General features: G+C 43.2%; 1 protein-coding gene across 1 annotated transcript in view; it reads left to right on the top strand.

The window, feature by feature from the left end:
• Positions 1-21,611, top strand: part of LOC147684684 (testis-expressed protein 2-like) — a 148,456-nt gene that overhangs the window by 108,697 nt on the left and 18,148 nt on the right. The window contains exons 7-8 of the mRNA XM_086940515.1: positions 9,540-9,639; positions 18,995-19,127. Of these exons, the coding sequence (XP_086796641.1) occupies positions 9,540-9,639; positions 18,995-19,127 (233 nt within the window). The remainder of the gene's footprint in view (positions 1-9,539; positions 9,640-18,994; positions 19,128-21,611) is intronic.

The raw sequence follows: 21,611 nt of genomic DNA, 5'->3' as shown, positions 1-21,611 counted from the left end.
TGAGGGAAAAGAAGGAACAGGTTAAGGGAGAGAGAAACACAGCCAGCATGGATAAAGATGCCAGGATCTGTACAGTCCTATGTACACGTGATTGGCAATGGTAGCAATGTCCTAATATTTTAAACAGTAGGAGTTCCAAAAAGGCACTCTCCACTTTCATGGCCTGGAAGCTCCAGATCCTGAAAAGTTGTGGTCTTGGCTTCAAACCAGATGAAGGAGAGAGAAATATCCTAAACAAAATCTTGGGAAAACATTACTCAGGTAGTTGAATAATCAATTAATATACTGCTGGGGAGTAGTGGGGGGTCTAATTAGGTGCTGCCATCTTACCCGAGTTCCAAGCCATGCCTGCACTTTGTGATTTGTTGACTTCCTCATCAGCAGTGGCCCGTGCAGGTAAGAGTGGTGGGGCAGGGTGGGGGGGATTTCGACAGACGACAAGAAGGGAAAATTAATTATTTATTTAATTTTCCCTCCTGGTCATCTGTCGAACCCCCCGTACCCAGCCTCACCACTCTTTCCTGCATGGGCTGCTCCTGTTCAGCTTGAATTTCTGTCAAAGAAGGTACCCATCCCTCACTGACCCTCAGAAGTAGCCCTACCAGTTTCCTTACACAGAGCCTCTCACAGTCTGTGCTGGACTGTATCTTTATTACTCCCTGTACTGAAGTGTGCCTGAGCTTGGCCAACAGCATCTGAATACAAAGTCATGCAACTCCCCTTGCAGGTTCTTTGTCAGTATATTATGACACTACTATCCTTTATCACTGATGCTTCACTGCAGTCTACGAGTGACCTACTTTAGTTTCGCCCGTTTCCATAACCTGTCAAAACAATGAAACGTAGGCAAGCTGCAATGATCTAACCTGAGTCAACATACATACAACCAACATTGAAGTATGTTCAATAAGCAACACAAGTGAGACTCTAGTGTTATTCCTCAAGCACTGCTGGGCTCAAGGATTGCAATAAGTGAAATATGCCTCTAACATTTTGACTACAGACGCAAAGGAGGGAATGGGTTGGTCTTGTCCCGTCTTTTCTCTACCCAATTCATCGTTATTCAATTTTTTCCAGATGTTTGCTCCGGGGACAATGTAATATTTCCTTCCCTTATTATGTATTCATCATATTGAGTTCATAGCTTGGCCAAAGGCTGTAAACCCCTCAAGGACATCCATCAGACATAAAGAAATACTGTCATGCCCAAAAAATGCTATGTTCCTAAAGTTGCCATCTTTGATAAGATTGTGGAGACGTACAGTTCTTTACTCTTCTTGGATGTCAAAGATATTCCTCACTGTCACCATGTTCCATCTGTGGATTCCTTGAGTGGAAACCAGTTTTACTGGGTACTCTGAGCTCTTAAGCAGGAATTACTGAAAGAAGGTGCAACTCAGATTCTAGATGCTCCACTGAGCTCATAGGGAAGTTTTTCTCACTATTACATATCAAGGAGATCTTTGTGGTGGAAAAAGTTATATCTATAAAAGCACTTATTTTAAAAATAACCATGCTGCTGAAACTTTTGGGAGAGAGGACAGCCTCATGTTTCCACTTTCATCCCTATCAGGGTTATATCCTGTGAAAAGCACTACAGAGAACATCTTCATTTCTTTATATTGAAGACTGATCACATGAGATTTCTGGCATGCCAATTAATTATTTCACTGATCAACCTCACGTGAGAGGTATACATCGTCATTGACTGAGCAATATTTGGTACCTTACCCATCAAGCATCAGCTGTGCGTTGTCTTCAAAACAATAATCTGGACTAACCCTGGGCGAAGCACTACACTACGCTTGCGTAGTTTGTGAAGTTTGCGCAACTTCGCACTACGCGAGCTGCACGTAGCACAGTGCGAACACGTGTATTGCAGCGTAGTGTAGTGCAGCGGTCATTTTTTGCTTGTTCGCGGTCATCAACGTCATGTTCGCGACCACGAGCAAGCAAAATGACATCCCGGCGAGATTCTCAACGCGTGGGAGGTCAGGTTTCTCATTGCGAGTGGTTGCGCATGCTCGCGACCGCTCGCAATAAGAAACTACCAGTTCGCGTTGAGAAAGCTGCCGCTCGAGTAAAAATCTACTCGAGCAGCAGAAAACTACAGCTCGCACTGTGCAAGATGCCGTTTTCAATGATTGCACAGTGCTGGATGCTTGTCCGCACTGTGCAATCATTGAAAACGCATCTTGCACAGTGCGAACGTGCTACTACGCAGCTCGCATAGTGCTACGTGAAGTTCGCGTAGTGCGAAGTGCACTTCGCGTAGCTTCGCGTAGTGCTACTTCGCGAACTACGCCCACCCTTAATCTGGACATTATTCACATCACCTTCTGATGGAGCGGTCCCATGGCTCGAAAAAGCCTTTTAGTGGTTGCTTTAGAAGAAGTCAAGGCTTGCTTCTAATTTCTATATGATGCACTCTTCATTCTAGTGTAAGCTATTACAGAGGAATGTAATCACTTATTTGGTGTCACGCAGTTGGATTTCAGAGCAAGTCATGAAACTGAATCTGTCCTGAGTCCTTGGACCTTTCATGGTTCAAAATTCCCACCCTGGTGCTGTATTTCTTTCTGGCCAGATTCATGGCAGGCAATGGGACTGCATATGATGGATCCGCTTGCCAATTTCAATATGTATTTAATTGAGATCTGCAATTGATGCCTTTAACAGATCAATCAATCAGGATTCTTATAAAGCACGACTACTCACCTGTGAGGGTCTCAATGCGATGAGATGCTTTCTGAAGACTTTGACTGAGGGTCATGAGAATGTTGATCCCAGTCTGATGCAAGATGCTTTTCAAACATCCCAGGTGCAACACTCACTTTTTCCAGGTGGTAGAAATGTCCCTGTGGATGGAGCATAAGTAGTTGAATATCAGCAAAGGCAACACGGTTACAGTGGGAATCTAAGAGTGCATTGATGTTGGGCGGGAGGATCGGTGATCATAGAACCACCAGATCACCCTTCTCTACAATGTGCTCTATCACAGTCCTCCAAGACTACAGTTTGAATGCGCCATCTCAAATTGCAGCATGGCCTCATGGGTAATGAACTGTAAAGAAGAATCAAGTTTCATTGAGCTTTATGTGAAAAGATCACATTGGGTCTGTCATCTAATGGTGAATAATCAGAAGATAACAAACAATGTTGCTACAACCCTAAATAGTTTTAAGCTATAAAGGGTATTGTCACTTTCTGCTTCTCGTGGTTGAAAGCATTATTTATTTTGCTTTTTTCTTCAGCACCCCTCTACTACCAGGTTATGTCGGTACACATTACAGTGCAATAGAAGAGCAGAGTTAGGGTCTTGTTTTACGTTATATATTAAACATTAAAGGGACGATAAACAGATTAAGTGTAGTAAATAAAGAAAAGCTATTGACAGGCAGTGTTGAGAATGTGATGGTGGAATTAAAATTGGGGTGTCAAGTTGGGAGATTGTAGGTGGTTTGAAGGAGGACAGAGGAGAGCAGGAGGAGATGGGAGGAGGGAGTGACAAGTGAAGTGGTAGGGCGACAGCTTAGAAGGAAGTCATTCAGAAGGGAGAGAGAGATGGTAGTAAAATTGGAGAGCGAGATGGAGGAGTTGAAGTAGAAGAAAGCAGGAGGCTGAGGACGGAGAGAAATTTCGGTGAGGTGAAGGACAGTGAGGATGAGTGTGGAGTGGGGGGTAATAGAAGTGATGGTACTTTGGAGAAGTAGTGAAGAGGAGGTGAGGGGAAGAGCTATGGGGGCAGGGTGGAAGCAGAACAGATGGCAAGGTAGGAGAGAGGGGTAGAGAGTGTGGGAATGAAAAAGAGAGGTGGATGAGTGAGTGAGTGAAGGATGGATAAAGAAGAGAGAGAAAGGTCGGCGAATGAAAAGGGCTGAAGGAGAGAGGAAGGAAAAGGAAGATATGAAGAAGACTGAGAATATACCTTTTAGTTTTGGGGTAATGTGATTGAATTATGGGTGTCAAACATTAAACGGAGCACAGATTGGAGGGACTCTGGGGAAAGTTACATTGCAGTAGTCAATGAGAAAGATAACCATGGATTGGATGACCAGGCGGATAGTTGGCTTATTTGGTGATGGTGATTAATGTTTGATGTCAAAGAACAGGAGTGTTTAATCCAAACATTCATGAATTAACTTCATTTGTAAGACGTAGTTGAAGCCGAAGGCCCCAATTTCCTTGAACCATGCAAAATTAAATTTGAAGTAGTGTTGTTTGTACATGAGGATGAATTCAGTTTTGTCTGGATTAAGTTTGAGGAAATGGGTAGCCATTCAGCCTTGCAGCTTTGCTAAGCAGTCTTTCAGAGTGAGGATGTCATGAAGAGAATTAGTTTCAACATCAATATGGATGTCGGACAAATATTGGTGGATGTTGACACATGTGTGCTTTATAGGCCTCTATTGGACTCAATGTATAGGGTAAATAGTATGAAAGAGAATGAAACCCTGCGGGACACCACAGGTGATGTAAGATGTGTTGGATGAGGGAGCAACAAGTCTCACTATCTGTTTGCAATTGATGAGGAAGGAAGTGAACCATCTGAGGACACTTCCTCAGAAGAACATGCAGATCTTGAGGACCTCAATAAGCCTTTGGTAGTCAATAGTGTCAAAGACCAAGTTAAAAGGTTGATGAGGACAACGAGACAAGTGCTTCCATTGTCCACTATGATGTGGATGTTAAGTATTATAAAAGAAGCCATTTCAGTGCTACAATTTTTGCACAGCACAGATTGATACAGACAAGGAGATTATTTTAATGATGTGAAAAGATAATTGTGTTTCAACACATCTTTCAATGAATGTTTCTAGACAAAGGAAGTTAGTGATAAGTCTGTAGTTGGACAGTGAGTCTGCATCTGATTTTTTAAGTGGGTCATTTGACAAATGTTTTGGCAATTGGGTAAAATTCTTTCATGCTGGGATGAATTGATTGAATGCACCAAGTCTTGTTGAGGAGGTGGAAGTTCTTTTTTAATGATTTTTGCTGACATGATGTCATTATGGTAGTAGGGTGGTTTTACACATCTAAAATATTGGCACCACAGTGCAACACTTCACACTGTTAAAACGTGCTTCTAATGAAATAGATGGAGCCTCATTCTTCCCAGCCCTAACATCTCTCTATCAATGTATGTAATGACAAGTTTCCCTTGAATCACTAAAAAAAAAATCTCTTCTGCCTCATTTTCTGCAGGAAAACAACCACCAATTGCTGGAATCTCCCACATTAGCCAAGTATATCATTACTTTAATTGATTTCTTGTATATCTGTGAGATTTTCCAAAATTATAATCAAACTAGAGGCTTTATTACTTAGAGTGTTCATAGTATATGGTATTTAAACCCCCAGATCCTTTAGAGGCCTTGAATAACTAGCCTCTTCCTTCAAGTCAATGCACTTATACCTCCATGTATGCAAATATCCCTTTGTAAATGGAGAGGACCCCCTACTACAAAACTAAGTAGCAGCAATACTTTAGCCTCACTTAAGCTTTGCTGGTCGGCCACCAAGTAGTCAGTCTTCTCGCTGCCCGCCCACCAAAGTCAAAGTTTACTGCAAATAGTTTAGAAAAATTGGTCAAACAGGCTTTCACAGGCATAGCAGGAACACTTATTGTAAAACCTCATAATGCCACTCTACTGTCAGGTTATTGCAAGATTGCTGCTTCCTGAAATAAAAACCCAAAAGCAGGGTTTTATTAATAGAAAACAAAATAATGGATACCCCTCAGGCACTGGGTAGTTGGAAGTTGCCTCCTAGCCCCTGGAAAACATTAATATTTTCTTCTGCTAGGGGCCTCCATACCATGTATGCCCCACCGGCAGAAAAAACATGGCGGACATGGATTCAAAATCAGCAGGGCTTTGACAGTCAGGAAAACAGTATTTTTGTAATCTCTAAAAGAAGGAGGGAAACCACAGGGTGGGCGAACAGAACATTTGGCAATCTTTGGCAGATGCCCCATTAGAATCATGCACAACATGAGACTCATAACATGTTAATGTGTTACATGGACATGCTTCCAGTTAGCCTACCGCCAGGACCTATGCCGCCCTGCAAAGGTAATGATCAGCTTTTCTGCATTTGTGAACTCTGCTCCTGGGTAGAGATGCCTCGAGTTGCTGGGCCCCAAACCAACTCTGCTAGTCCAGCCTGTGGCTCTTCACCCTGCCCTTGGTGGGCAGCCATTTTGAGAGTTGTGTCCTGGGACAAGAAGTCCCTTCAGCTGACTCTCAGGTTTGCTCCCAAGGCCAAGGACTTCATTCAGTCATAAAACCTTGCTTAATCCCTTTGTTTTATCTTTAAATCTGCATTTATATACTACTCTTGTTTCGTAGAAATAGACTTGCATTATAATTAGGGCTCCATTTTTTCCATTTTTACAGATAAATACAGATAGAAAAACAGTTATTTTGTGTCTGTATTTATTTTTAAATATGGATAAAAACGGAAATGTGGTGCTTTTTGAGTGATTCTAAATACACTTTGCCATGACTGCCAGGCCAATAACTGAGTGGATTGATAGGTAAGGGGGTTAAAAAAGAAAGGAATTTTAGTAAAGAGAATTAAACAGCAGTAGATATGCACAAGCCTGATACTGAAATGTGCATATTTTCATACAAGTGCCTTCATTTATCTTCTGCGGATGTTCATATCACTGAAACCTGGCAGGCATTAAGGCATGACTGTATATTTATTGGTAAAATAACTGTGGAAATATACCAGTTTCCACTTTATTGTGTTCACAAAACCCATAATAAATATGGATAAATACAGATAAAGATACAAAAAATAGATATGGATAAATACAGACGAAAATGTGAAAAAAATAAATACCATAAAACCGGGAGCCCTAGTTATAATGCTGCTAATATATGTCAGGTATTTTGAAGGTCCCTTTAGAGGATGCTAAAGACAAGGTTCCAAAGGAGCAGAAAATGCAATTCACTGTATAATGTATCAAAAGGTACGACCAGAAGAGGGGTTACTAACATTACGTCCCATTTGTGTGGCACTGTATCTTATCCAGGCTGCCTCGCAACAGGATCATTCTGATGTAGAGGTGACAGATGGAAGGGTGGACTGTCTCGTGCTGGATCATTAGGTACAGAGCTCAGCTTGAACTCACCCCATAAATCAGACGAGGATGCCTCTACCAACCTCTGCATCCCACAGACTTACGTCAGCGCACCCTCCCACGCTGCCTCATGACTAGAGCGTCAATGTGTCTCCAAGATATCATGAGACCGACAGCTGGTCCATGACACAGAGAGATGTTGAGCCAGTCTCTTCTCCTCTCTGGCACCTCATCTCTCTAGAAGCTCCGGCTAATTTACACTCTATAGCGCCGCATCCCTCTAGGTATTACAGCTGTTTTGCACCACCCTTTCTTTCTAGTGCCTTGCCCCACTAAGACCACAAAGTAGTAAACCCTTTTGTTTTCACAAACTCAGCAATTCGCAAAACAGCAGGGTTTACGACAGCAAAAGTGTGATGTGCTATGTACTAAAAGCCTTTTGCGTTCGCAAAATGGTTTTTGGAATCCATTCCGAATCGCATTTAGGAAGGAGCGTTCCATCCTAATTGTGGTCACAAACCATTGATTGGTTATAGGCACCTCAATGAAGGTGGTAACTAAATCACAAAAGGGAATGTGTGCCGTTGGGTCCACCTGTTGGAAGCAGGTAGTGGTCCCGGGGTCAAGGGCCGGAGCCCCTCCAGACTACCTGGGGTGTATTTCCAAACGGAAAGCATTTCTTTTGAAATCAGCACTGGTTTCTTTAAGGAATATGGGCTAGTTTTAAAAAATGAAGCTTTCTCTTTTGGGACTGGAAACACAGAGATGCTGGCCTTCTGTCTCTTGAAGGCCCCCAACCGATTGTTTGTAGTGAATTACCGTGGCTCGCAAATAAGGAGCTGACTAATTAATATTCATTAGATAGGTCATTCTGCGGGTCCCTGCGATTGGAGATTTTGCACTATGACCTGTTAGTACATAAGTCACATCATAAAAATAAAGACGGGCTGTTACAAAATTGATGAGCAATTTGCAATACATTTTTCCAACCTTTCATAATCCTTAGGTGCGGTTGTATGTCGTAACGGAATAACACATGCATTTACACACACACATAAGTATATATATATATATATATATATATATATATATATATATATATATATATATATATATATATATATATATATATATATATTGTGTGTGTGTGATATATATATGATGCCAGTAGGTAGTTATAGTTAGGACTTAGTTTCCATAGGAAAAGCATTTTTTGACTTGTCTATAACTTTGACACCGTTTGATGTTTCGGGGGGGGATTTGCGAAGCGTGGGCTAAGGAAAATGTGGTTGAAATGAGGGTGCGTTTGAAATGTTAATTCCCATAGGAACCTCTCAGATATATATAAATATATATATTCATTGAAAAAAACTAATGTTACAGGGACGTTATAGTTATGGTGATATTTCACTCTTACAAAACCAGAGAAATTCTACAGTTAACTATAACTTGTGCCCCGCAATACACTGCTTATAACCTCACATATTACATCACTCATGACATGGTCAGTGACATCACTCATGACATCAGTGATGGCATCTCAAATGACATCCCTCATGACATCACTGATGACAGCATCTACAGAATCTCTGATGCACCACTCGCACCCTCATGTAACCTTTCATACACCCACTCCAACTTTCAAACTACCACTCTCAAAACCATTGACACACCTAAACCAGTACTTACATACCCACTCCCTAATTCATAGGTCTACACACACATCCACTTACTCACACATACAGCCACTCCTACATCCACTCACTCATTAATAAAGCCACTGACATACCCACTCATAACTTCTAACAAAACGAAAAGTTTCTAAGTTATGTACCTTTGGAAACCAAAATCTTCAAAGATGTCATTTGTGCAGAACTTTACAAAATAAATATACCAATAAAAAGTGTTCTGAAATTAGCTTTTCTGGATTAAAGTAATAAGAAGGAATCAGTAACATGCATCTGTTCCTGACAAAAATAAAAGGATATTTGAGAACCCGAGGCTCAACACCCAAACATTTTACATATGAGGTGGAGTTGACCCAACCCCTAAGAAGTGTCACTAAGTTCCCTACAAAAATAAATTAGGAGCCCATAAACAGCATCAAGAAATCTAGGCATACCGGGTGGGCGTGGAGAGGGTCGGGCCTGAAAAACCTTGCTTCCATCCAAGTTATGGGACTGCCAGCTGGAAATCAAGGGTGTAGGTTATTGGACTAACCAGGTGTCAGTCAATGTGTTATGATAATGGGAGTAAAATGCCAGGAACAATTGTGGTATAGTAATGCCCACCTGAGATCCTAGGGCAGCATTCATCTGTCCTTTAAAAGAAGAAGCCCTGATGTGGTAGGAGTTCGGGGTGATGGGATGGGAGGACTGCACCCTTAGAAGTGGACACCAACTACTGAAAAGGATGATCAGGGATACATTCTAATATCTTTCTTCTACAGTTGCCGTACTTTATGAACGAGCTGACTCTCACCGACCTGGACATGGGGACGTCTGTGCCGCTCATTCTCTGTGCTTCTGCCCCAACACTTGATAACAGAGGTAAGTGACTTACACTGGAAATGGGGGGAGGGAGAAGAAAGAACACATCTTGTTTTAGCAGGAGAACTGGGACATAATAGTATTCAGGAATCTAGACCTATCGCCAAACCGTGCTTCCCACCATAAAAAAAGCCTCACCTACCTTTTAATGTGGCATTTTGGTTTTGTTGGCCACTCCTGGTATATGTCTGAAAGGCATGAATTGCCAAACCCATAAGATAAGATAGTTCATTGGGTCGAGTGCTCGCGGATGAGATTTGTATGTGATTTGCTGGTTGCAGTTTCGAATCCTCGCAAGTTTGACTGAGCCTTTTATTTTTCCAAGGTTGGTAAGATGGATGCCAGTTTTAATTGAATATTAATGATGGAATATGAAGTATTCTATGTACAAATAACATAATTATTATGAACACAACACAGTTATGTGCCCCTCCCTTCTCAGCATTATTGGAACCTTCATGCAATGAGAGAGGAAAAACAATTATTACATGCAGATCACCTCACAAAACCCTATGTTTGTTAGAACCCTTACTACCCTAGCCCTCACTCTCACTACATCTCAAATAGTGTAGGGTCCCTCTCATCTCCCCAGTAATGCATCATGCCATGAAACCTTCACCTGCTGTAAGAGCACTCCACCTAACAAGAAACAAGCCCTCCCCACTCAAAGCTTGACTTGCTTTCACTGGACCAGAATCCCATTCCCGTAGTCTCCCAACCTCACAAGTTGTAGTACCTCTCATAAAGCAACACACCCTGGCACAAGACCACACCCCCTCTAACAAGAAGGCTCACTTAAATGGAAATAATTGATCAAATACATTTGAAAACAATCATTCACAACAGGAAAACCCATAACTGGCGTATGTAGCCTTTGGTGGCATACAGCCAGGATTAACTTTAGTGCCCCTTGCTGTATGAACATGTGCTGCAATAATACACACCTATGGTAAGTACATTAAAGCCACAGTTGTTAGAGCTGACATATTTGGGTGGTAGTCCCCCTAACCTTTTGCCTTCATTCTTCCTGTTTTGCTGATTTTGATCTTGTCGGCATTAGGACTCTGTGCACTTTACCACTACTAATCAGTAGGCCTGGACAGTTAGCAGAACTCAGCAAGGTGACCAAAACACTCTGCCGCACTATGCACAGTTCCGCAAGTGGCAGAGTGCATTATGTTGCGCAATTCGCATTGATTTTTAGTACTGGGTGTTTGTCCGGCACTGTGAAATTAGCGTGAACAGCACTACGCGGAGCTCAAGAAGACACCGCTTCTTTATAGTGCTCGAGTCGATGTTCTAACCGTGTTGTAGCTTCCTCAATGTGAACGGAAGGTTTCTCAACGGCCATCTGCAACTGCTGCATTGAGAAATCTCGCTTGGGGTTGTATGGAGTAAGATTTTCTTCGCTCGCGCAAAACTCTGCAAACTCCGCGATCAGAGTGGAATTTCATGGACAGGCCTACTAATCTGTGCTGCACTGCATGTGCACTCTCCCTTAAACATGGTAAAATTGGCTTGCACCCGATTGGCACATTCAATTCACCTGCAAGTCTCTAGTTAAAAGGTAGTCCACGTCCCCAGGACCTGTAAATAAAATGCTCCTAGTGGGCTTGCAACACTCATTGTGCCACCCACTAAAGTAGCCTTTTTAAAACATGTATCAGGCCTGCGGTGCAATATTAAACTGCCATTTCAAGCTGGCAAAATAAAAAAATTTCCAGGCCTAAACTTGTCATTTATATACCTTTAAGTCACCACTAAGGATGGCTCTAAGGTGCGAAGGGCATGGCGCATTGTATTTAAAAAGTAAGACAGGAATTTAAGGTTCTCATGTCTTGGTAGATAAAAACTCCTTAAGTCATTTTTCACTATTCTAAGGCCTATCTCTCCCATACAATAACATTGGGTTACCTTATTACACTTAATTTGCGATAACTTAAGTTTCTGGAGAAGATAGGAAAATTATGTTTACACTCAAATGAATTGTAATTTAACCCCCTCTTTAAGTCACAATCCTGAAAATGGCACTTTTGGAGAGTTGTCATTTTCTTGTCCTAACCATTTGTGCCTTCTGTTATTATCTTGGGACACATGGCTGGAATTAGCTTAGCTGTTGGCCTTTGTGGATTACTCCCATACAGTGAGACAAAGGAAAGACTAGATTTTGGCAGGATGAGCCACCCTGCCAGGATGGGGAACATCACTTACAACGCATTTTTTACAACGCACTACCATTACATCGCAACCATTACAACGCAAACCATTACAACGCATTGCGCTGGGGGGCGCTCTAGGATAGGGAATATATTTAATTTACTATCCAACACCTTCCCTGCTATCCACGGGGACTGGAGTTGGAATAGTAAATTAAATAATTCACTATCCAGCGCCTAAAAGCATTATGCGTTGTAATGGACTGCGTGGTAAAAACCGCGTTGTAAAGGAATGCGATGTAAAAGCATGCGTTGTAGTGACACCAATCCTGCCAGGATGGTTGTGGCGGAGTTGTTCCCTGCCCCATTTCCATTTCTGCCTCCGGGACACACACAAAGGATCTTAACACAAGTCTTTTAGCACCCTAGACTACTTGGAGCCTTGGCAGGGGAACGGAAGAACTTTCCAGGCCCAAATTCGGGTGGAATGAAGGAAATTCCAGCACTTCAAATGTTGGCACAGGTATAAATATAGGACCTCTTGAACCACCAATCAGATCCTTTCTGGACCTGTGGATGATTCAGATGAAGGACTACTCTGCTGTCTTGTTAATGTTAATGGTAATTGCATTTGCAGCTGCTACCTGAAGGTGTCCTGGCGCTAGGTGAAGCCCAACTGGGAATAGAAGTGATATTGAGCAACCTAATTTGTGAAAAGCCAGGTTTTAATGCCTTCCTGAAGGCCATTAGATGGGTCATGCATCTCAGATGTGTTAGGAGGGTGTTCCAGGCCTTGGCTGCATTGACAATGAAATGTTCTGCCCCCCCCCCCCCATTGGCTTTCTTCACCAGGGGCATCACCACCAGTTTGGCCTCAGATGACTGAAGTGCTCTTTTTGGTGTGTACCAGCAGAGGTGTTGTTTTAAAAATGCTGGCCCCATTCCATGAAGAGCTCTAAAGACCAGACATAGTGCCTTGAACTGGGTAAGCATCCTAATCGTCAGCCAGTGAAGTTTTTTTATCACAGCGTTTACCGATACGTATTTAGGAGTGCCGGTAAGGAGTGCTGCCCTTGCTGCTGGAAGGACTGCCTTGCAACCCTGCTGCCTGAGAATGGAAGCCGTGATCTGCTCCTGCGAAAACAGGACCACCAGAGTGGCTCCAAGGGCTAGCTGGCTGGCCTTCTGTCCTCAGCTTCAGGGACACAAAATTCTACAAAGTTCTCCCTATAACTGCCGAACTGACCTGCTGCAACTGGACCAGCAACTGGACCTGCCTAAGTCTTGCTGGTCTCTGCTAGACTAAGTCCTAGATCCCCAAGAACCTGGGCCCTTGGCTGGCATCAGAGTGCACTCCTCTACCAAGAAAGATCACATTCTGAAGTTTTGAGCTCTTCACGACTGCGAACAGACCATTCGTGCCAAGACTCTGCCGCCCATGACGAGAGTCAGCAGGAAGCTCCGGTGAACTGCCCAACCAAATCTCCATGCTACTGCGACCCCCCTCCGCCTATATCTCGCCCAAACTCATTGCAATCGTCCTGAACTTGTGACTGTCTGGAACAATCAGATGCCTGTGAAAGGTGGTTTGTGCTTTTAGGCACTTTGCTTACCTAAAACTTTGAAATTCCATATCTGTGGTTCTACTGATGGGATTTCTGTTCTTCTGGGCTCATTTTATTAAAACATCACTCTATTTTTCTAAATTGGTGTGGGATTTTTTTAGTGTAGTGCTTTCACTTATTACTGTTTGTGTGCTGCATAAATACTTTACACATTTCCTAATATTTAAGCCTGAATGCTTTTGTGCAAAGCTACTAAAAGGTTGAGCACAGGTCAATTTAATGACTTGTGGTTAACCCTGATTAGGATTGTGGTCACTGCTAGAGAAGGGTTTCACCCGCCTCAACCAATAGCCCAATTTCTCACAACCGTCTTCTACGAACAGCCAGATCCCCTTCCACAGATTCACCCACTGGAAAAAAATCAGACAACAGCCAAGAGAGCACACCGACTGCTTGGTGAAAACCTAAGTGGGAGTAAGACGCTATACAAATAAGCAGTCCTAAACAACATGACACAATACAAGCCTCAAATTCCAACGGAATAACTATTCTTGGAAATGGGGTGATGAAGACATCTAGTATTTATGACATATTTCCAGTTGGATCCTGTTAGGCTTTATTGCCTTCACACTGTGCACAGTTCAGCCCCCCTTGGCTGGAAGAGTCATACAATGATTAAGTCTCAACAGAGCTTAATTTGAGCAGGTGCTTTCCAGTGCTCAGCACCGCGCCTAATCCTCAGCACCAGTGCTTTAGCACCAATTAAGAACAGACTGGAAGGCACACGATTTCCCCTAGAATCTAAGGATGTTGAGCCACGCCGACACTTGAACCCAGTTCCCTGGCTCCGAAATCGGCAACTGTAGCCATTAGGCCAAGTCCTCTCCAGAATAACAAGTGCTGGAGCTCTAGTCAGGAGGCTGTTGGCACCACCACATTTCTCCAGTTAGCGCCGCCCCCTGAGGAGATCCCCGGCACTTTTTATTTTACAAATTAACCACTGAGTCCCAACTGCTCCACTGCGCACATGAACCTATATAGGGGATGATGACTGTAACCAACCATTAGTGTTTTGACTCTTAGGTAAAGTGATATCTCTGAAGTCAACATACCATCAGCTTTTGGAGTGTAGTGTGCTATACAATAACGCACGCTCAGTGGAGCTTCTTCCGCACACACTGCTCAGCCTGGGAGCGTTTCAGCACCTGGACAGCGCCCCAAGAAGAAATACAATGAGGGCAAACTCGACAGCTTCCTGGCCAGCCTCTCTCTCTCTCTCGCTCTCGCTCTCTCTCTCTTGTTCTCTCTCTCTCTCTCTCTTTCTTGTTCTCTCTCTCTCTCTCTCTCTCTCTCTCTCTCTCTCTCTCTCTCTCATTATCTCTCTCTCCCTCTCTCTCTCTCTTGTTCTCTGTCGCTTTCTCTCTCGCTCTCACTCTCTCTCTCTTTCTCTCTTGTTCTCTGTCTGTCTCTCTATCGCCTTAGGCCCTCCCACCTGCTCTCTCTCTCTGTCTTCCAATTTTCCTCCCTCTCAGTCTGTCTTTGTCTTTATCTCATTCTCTCTCTTTCTCTCTCTTAGGCTCTTGCTCTCTAAATATATTGCTTGAAGTCTCTTTGATAACTTCAACTCTAAGGCCCTCCTTATGCGCGGCACATCATTTTTGTGATGTTTATCATGCTTGATAAAATTCAACGCCCCTGTGTCAGAATGTATTTGGTATGATAATTACCACCCAGGTATGAGTTTTTGGGGAATAACATGGATATTACTGCTCCAAAATCCACATGTTCTTTTAAATGCTGGACATTTTTCTCCTAATGAACCTGTTACTAAACACAAAACGAATTAACTGCACGTATGGCAATTAACCATCCTTCTCATGAAGACTTTAATCTCTCTCCCTTAGTCTAGTCTCAGCCTTCTTTCTCTACCTGTCTCTTGCCTCCTTCTCAGTTTTTCTCTCGCCTTCTTTCTCCTTCTCCTCTGTAACCCTATTCCTCCTCTACCCCCATCTCAGGGAGGTGATACAGTTTTTACCTACAGCTCTTCTTATACACAAGCATATAATAATACTTCGATACATACAGATGGCATGTGGCAGCCACACCTGCCCTGTGTGCACATATGGAGGAAAGATTTTGCAATTTCTAACTGTTATTTTGTTTTTTTCTCTTTTTATTTATTTTGTCTTCTTTTTAGTAGGGGGTTGACTGTCTTCTGTTATTTCATTTTATATCATTCCATAAATTATGTCTCACTCTATTCTGTGTTCCCTCTGTGTCCCCTGAAACTTTGTACTGGTGAAAAAGATACAGGAGAATTAATTTAAATCATGTTTCTAGCTGCTGCAATAGATAATTGAACAAATGGTATTTGCATGGTGGAAAATTCACAATATTTGTTATTGTGCTTACTTTAAAGAGAGGAGTACATACATTTACATACATATGTTTATCAGATATGAAAGATTGGACTATGTCTGAGTCAAACTTAGTATCTTCCATTTTGTTTTATTATATGTATATAAAAAAGAGCAAAGAAGTTGCCTCTCTTTGGACTATGGGCTTCCTGCAACACAAGTAAAATGACCTACAGTCAAAAAGTATATTTATTATATGTTTCAAGCTACTGTCTGACAAATAATGTGCTCTCTTTACACTGGTGCAAAAACATACATGTAATATGAAAGATAGCAAAAATAAATAGTGCAAAATGTATTTGCCTTGTTTTTCTACCAGTTCAACGTTTCTGAAGAACTGACATTTATGATTGACGGGATAATACATGGTTCAGGGATTATTACTTTCTCAGGTGTACAAAAATTCGAGAATATAATGTCCACGTTGGCTTGCATTCCAGTCGAGGAGTATTCAAGCAGGAACAAACTAAGTTAGATCCTATTTGTCTTTATAAAATCCAGAGTGTCGGCAGGTATGCACTGAGCTTGTTTCTAGTCCCATCCCTGCTCCCTCTCAGCATCCCGCACCTGTCCCATCATGCCTTGCGCCAGTCACTGGACCTGCATATCACGAAAGGGCTTTGGGGCCTGCTGTCTGTCCCCTCATAACGTGAACCGAGGCTGCAAGAGTGCTGAAGGTTGCAGCGACCTTGAGCCGCCGCTAACACCCTCCTGACATCCGATTCCCGCTCACGCGGTACCCGGAGAAGAGATGATTATGTGAGGGCCTAATTCTCTGTTTAACGGCTTAGTTTGTGCCGAAAGCAGGCTGGTGTTTATTATCCGCTCACAGGCGTGCGCGCGGGGGGCGGGGCCGCAGATCACCGGGGGTGAGAGGGGCTGCTGTGATCTACAGCGTACGAGAGATGGAGAACAGAGAGGACAGAGGGGGGAGGGAGAGAGAGAGAGAGAGAGGGAGAGAGATAGAGAGAGAGAGAGAGAGAGAGAGATGGAGAGAGAGAGAGAAAGGAGGGAAGAGGGGACAGAGAGAAAGAGAGAGAGAGCAGAGAAGAGGGAGGGAAAGATGAGGGAAGAGGGAGAGAGAGAGGAAGAGAGAGAGAGAGAGAGAGAGAGAGAGAGAGAGAGAAAGGAGGGTAGAGGGGACAGAGAGAAAGAGAGAGTAGGGAAGAGGGAGTGAGAGAGGAGGGAAGAGGGAGAGAGAGAGAAAGAGAGAGCAGGGAAGAGGGGTAAATGGCAGAAAGGAGCAGAGAAAGACAAAGAGAGACTGGCACAGGAGAGGACAGGGAAAGGTGAAACAAAGACAAAGACAGATAAGGAGCAAAGAGAGAGAGAATGGCAGGGAGACTAAAGAGGGAGAGGTGAAAGAGGATACAGGGGTAGGTGATGAGAGAACACCAGTGAGAAAAAGAGGAAAAGTGACAGAGACAAGAGTTGCGGCAAATGAAAAAAGGAGGGAGAAATAAAATGAATGATGCTAGAAATAGAGAGAGGGAGTTTTAATTAAAGGGATGGAAACATAACAAGAAAGAGGTAGAGAAGAAGAGTGGCAGACAGGAGAGAGATGGGAAGTAGTAAAAGCTTGCATAAAGATCAAATAGAGACGGGCATGAGAGGAGACAGATGAAATAACAAGCATTGGCAATGCCAGTAGTTTGGCTTTAAAGGAATGTTGTATGGTAATGTGCAGGGCACAAGTCCTAAAAAAAGAAGTGGGGGGACGCTGTCACCGGAAGTGACGTCACGACAGGAAGTGACGTCGCGAAAGGTGGCTTGCACCATCGGGTTGGGGAAATTAGGGGCAAGATATGGCTGAAGAGAGAGCAACGGACATGGACAGATTTAAAAGGAGAGAATACTCATGAAGCTGTCTAGCTGTGGGATTATCCACGGAGGTAGGGCCTAGGGTTTTCATCCAGATGTTTTTCCCGCAGCCACAATTCTAGACTGTACGAAACTCATGGCTCAGGCCCTAGCTATGCTAGTTAGCGTGTCCTTGGAGGAAGTGGGCTTGTTCCAATAAACGTGCACGGCCACTTGGTCAACCTGTATCTATTTTCTTAAAGCTCCTCGTCCCAGAGAGGCCAAAGAGTTAAGTCCAGCTGTTTGGCAAGGGGGACGGCGTCCACCCGGTAAAATAAGTGGGGGGACGCCGTCCACCCCGTGGTACCCCGACTCGAGCCCTGGTAATGTGAAGCATTGTAAGTAGATAGCATGGGAATTAATACGTATTTGTTTGGAAATAAAGAACTGTAGAATATTATTGGTGTAGGTTAAAAGGTCATATCACAGTTCCACTGTCAAGCAAGACCTAAAATTCCATGTAGCTTAAAGAATTTTCTCCTCCTGTCTGTGCTGCTGCCAGAGAAAAAACTCCATATTTTATCTAGTTATCTACAACTATTTAATAGCTGTACATTCTCATGCGTGCACCCCTGAAAGTTCAAGCTCGGGCAGCTGGATGAATAAAAAAAATGATCACACATGCTTGGTGGGGAAGCAATTTTTTTGAAGAAACACATGTTTGCCCAATCAAAACAAGTACTCCTGGCTTCCAATATGGGGTGAAGCCAAAGCCCCTCTCCTGGTGATTCTTACATAATTGCCTTGCGCCAACTGCGCTGTCGAGCGAGACCATAAAAAGGGTGTGCAGGTTGGCAGATAAGAAAGAAAAAAGACAGAGGCAGAGCAAGAGATTGGAGTAGATTGATGGAAGAGGGGCACTGTGGGAGAGTGGTTAGATAGAGGGAGATGAAATAAAGAGGAAAGTAAACAGTAAAAGTGACTTAAAGGTTTTGAACATAGAACGAAAGAAAGCGGTCAATTCAAGAGAAAGGGGCAAAGAGAGGCAGAAAGCAAAAGAGAGTAGAGATTAGGCGAGGAAGAATGGCAGGAAAATAAAGAATGAAAAAAATAGGGGAGAAAGGTGTGAATGAGGGAAAGGAAATCTGAAGCAAGAGACTCAGAAAGAAGAAATAGAGTTATAAAATGGGTTCCCCATTTATGTAATTGGCTCCCCAGTATTAATTTGCATTATGTCTCCACTACTTCTTTCATAATGTTGTTCTATGTACTACATCTTGAAATTTTCACAAAGTTCAGTGCTTTTGCATGGTAATGCCCTTACCACTCGTTTTGCAGCCACCCCCATAAAGAGACTGAGCGGCGTATCTGGTATTTCACCCGTTACATTGACCGTCGGTCTTTTCTGTCTCGGCAGGGCTATGGGTGGACATGGAAATCGCCTACAGCGGATCACTGCAAATGACGCTCGAGACCAAGATGAACCTGTGCAAGCTGGGGAAGGAGGCGCTACAGGGCGTAACTGGCCAGGCGGATACCTGCAGAGAAGGGTAAGGCTTACCAAATATCTGTCTGATATCTGCCCTGGCTAGGACACAGGTGGGCTGATAAAAAAGCAACAGAAAAGATCATTATGAGAGGATATTGAGTGAGTCTATATCTCAAAATGTGAAATCCTGATCTCAAATGATGTGAGATTCTTAATGTAACAGGCAGGGTCTTTCCTCCAATCGATTACTTGAGGGTTACATAGATAAGACCTTGCTTATCCTTCAACACTACTACTGTCTTCTTTGCCTACGACCCCACAATCTACTAAAAACCCATTTAGTACCTCCTCACTCTTAAATTTATGTCAAAGAACATTGCCAGCCAGTAGGGAGCTCAGCTAATGCTGCCGCTGCTTCTTGGGACTTCTCCGGCAAAGTGTCAGAACATTTCTCAAGCAAACAGCTCGATAATGCAACAGTGCTGCCAATGAAAACCGCCCTCATTACCTGATGGGTAGGATTTCAATTTAAAAGTGAGTTGGCATTGGAGAGGAATGGAGAAGGAATCCTGAATGTGGCTAAACTTTGACTGTACCGAACATAACTTTTAGACTTTCTTACCCCTTTAGAGAGTTGACCAAAATGTTTCCATATTTGTGTTTTGCAGATAAAATCTTCCAAAGGCGTTTTCTGTCACACATATGTCCAAATAAATCATTATCAGTCCGTGCCAGGTACTCAAAACCAAACACCATCATGATTGTCAACCACGCCTGTGAAAGTTTCAGAAAAAGGACAACGGTGGAGGATTCCCAACAGAACAGCACCTGGTCAAATATTCTCCCAAGATTGGTTTAGACCCACACTGTAATACATGGGACAATATGTGTGCACACTTCAAAGACACCCACCGTTACAATGTTGGTTTAAAACATGAACTATGATATACTTTAAACAAGGTCAAGGTGCACCACTTCAGAATTTGCAAAAACTGATAACTTTGATGAGGTTAACAGCAATAATCACATTAGTTTGTTACTTGTGTTCTTTAAGAGTTCTTTTATTGAGTTCAGTTGAGAGTGAAAAAACACACACAGGAGCTACAGCCGACGCGTTTCGTCCTCTTGGGACTTCTTCAGGGCACAATAAAGGATAAGATAGTGTCCTTATATCTTCTCCCGCAGTTATTAGGATTCGTGGATTTATCTGTAACGTTTAACTGTGCTCAAATGGGCATCCTGTTCAACAAATAGTTCTCTGTGGAGGAATCTGGTCTGTCCGCGCCGTTCTTGTTATTAGGCGATATGTATCTATTTGTAGTCACGTTCTGCAAAAGCTCTCTTAGAAAGGTATTTCAATATTGTACATATAATTCTCATCAAAATATGGATGATAGTCCAAATAGAGCTGGAACCAGGGTAATAGGCATGGGATGTAGGTTCTGTCTGACTATCTATTGTTGGTAACTTGTTGTAGAGGAAATGTTTTTAATCCTCCTGCTTGGGCACTCTTAATAAAGTGAGCTAAAGCATCCCCTGGTTCCTAGATCAGCATGCAATACAACGTCCTCCTCCTGTGAAAGTATCAACTTATTTCCTTCTTTAGGCATGAAATTTGAGTCAACATTATTGGTTGCCACTATTGGTCTGTAGGAAAACTCGCCGGGCTATAGATAATGGCGGCATCTTTTTATTTGCTATTAATACAGGTAGAGTTAACCTTCTCTGCGTGCTAAAATTCTATGAGGCAAAAGGTGTCGCTATCTCCTTGCATGCTGCTGGCTTTTGGGGTTATTGTAATACACAAGGTCTTCTGCTAGAGAGAAACAAGAATACAACTCGCACGAAACCAGATCAGGCCTGGAGCAGAACCAGCCAAAGGTAGAGGGAACCAGTGCACAGATGGATATAGATCCCTTCAGAGCTGGGATAGGACCAAGGCGGAGTGCGAGAAGTATTGGCGTATAGCTGGATCTAAACCAGTTCAGTGTCAGGTCAGAACCAGTTTCAGAAGTGGTGCACAGGTAGACCAAGATCAGTACAGAACCAGGATAGAACCAGGGCAAGGTTAAGCAGACATGGTGCATAGCCAGATCTATACCAGTTCAGAGCCGCGATAGAACAAGGACCAGTGCTTTAAATGGGCCAGTGCTGAGTACCGGCACTTTTTTATTTTGAGAGGGAGAGTACCAGCACTTTTCATGGCTTGGCAGTTCGGTCTGGACTGTTCCCATGAGGCACAGGGTCAAGACTGATTTGCATATGGCCATGTCTGAACTGGGGTGGCTTGGTGAGCAAAATAACGATTGATTAAACCCAGATCTGTGACTGGGGGTGAATGTTTTGCCATTGCGCAACATTCCGTCCATCATCTTGTGTATTTTGCTGTTCACACTATGTGGGAAGGGTATGCCTAGACGTGGGTCCCGTGCTCACTACGCCACTAGAGTCAAGCTATCCTGGCTGAAGACGACTGATAGCCAGAAACCGATCCTAGGATGCGTTATTCCAGTCCTGGGAAGACATGGCTTGGCAGTTCAGTCTG

Source organism: Lissotriton vulgaris, chromosome 10 (genome assembly GCF_964263255.1).
Source record: "Lissotriton vulgaris chromosome 10, aLisVul1.2, whole genome shotgun sequence".
In the NCBI taxonomy this organism is placed as follows: domain Eukaryota; kingdom Metazoa; phylum Chordata; class Amphibia; order Caudata; family Salamandridae; genus Lissotriton; species Lissotriton vulgaris.
This window is presented reverse-complemented; position numbering and strand designations above follow the sequence as displayed.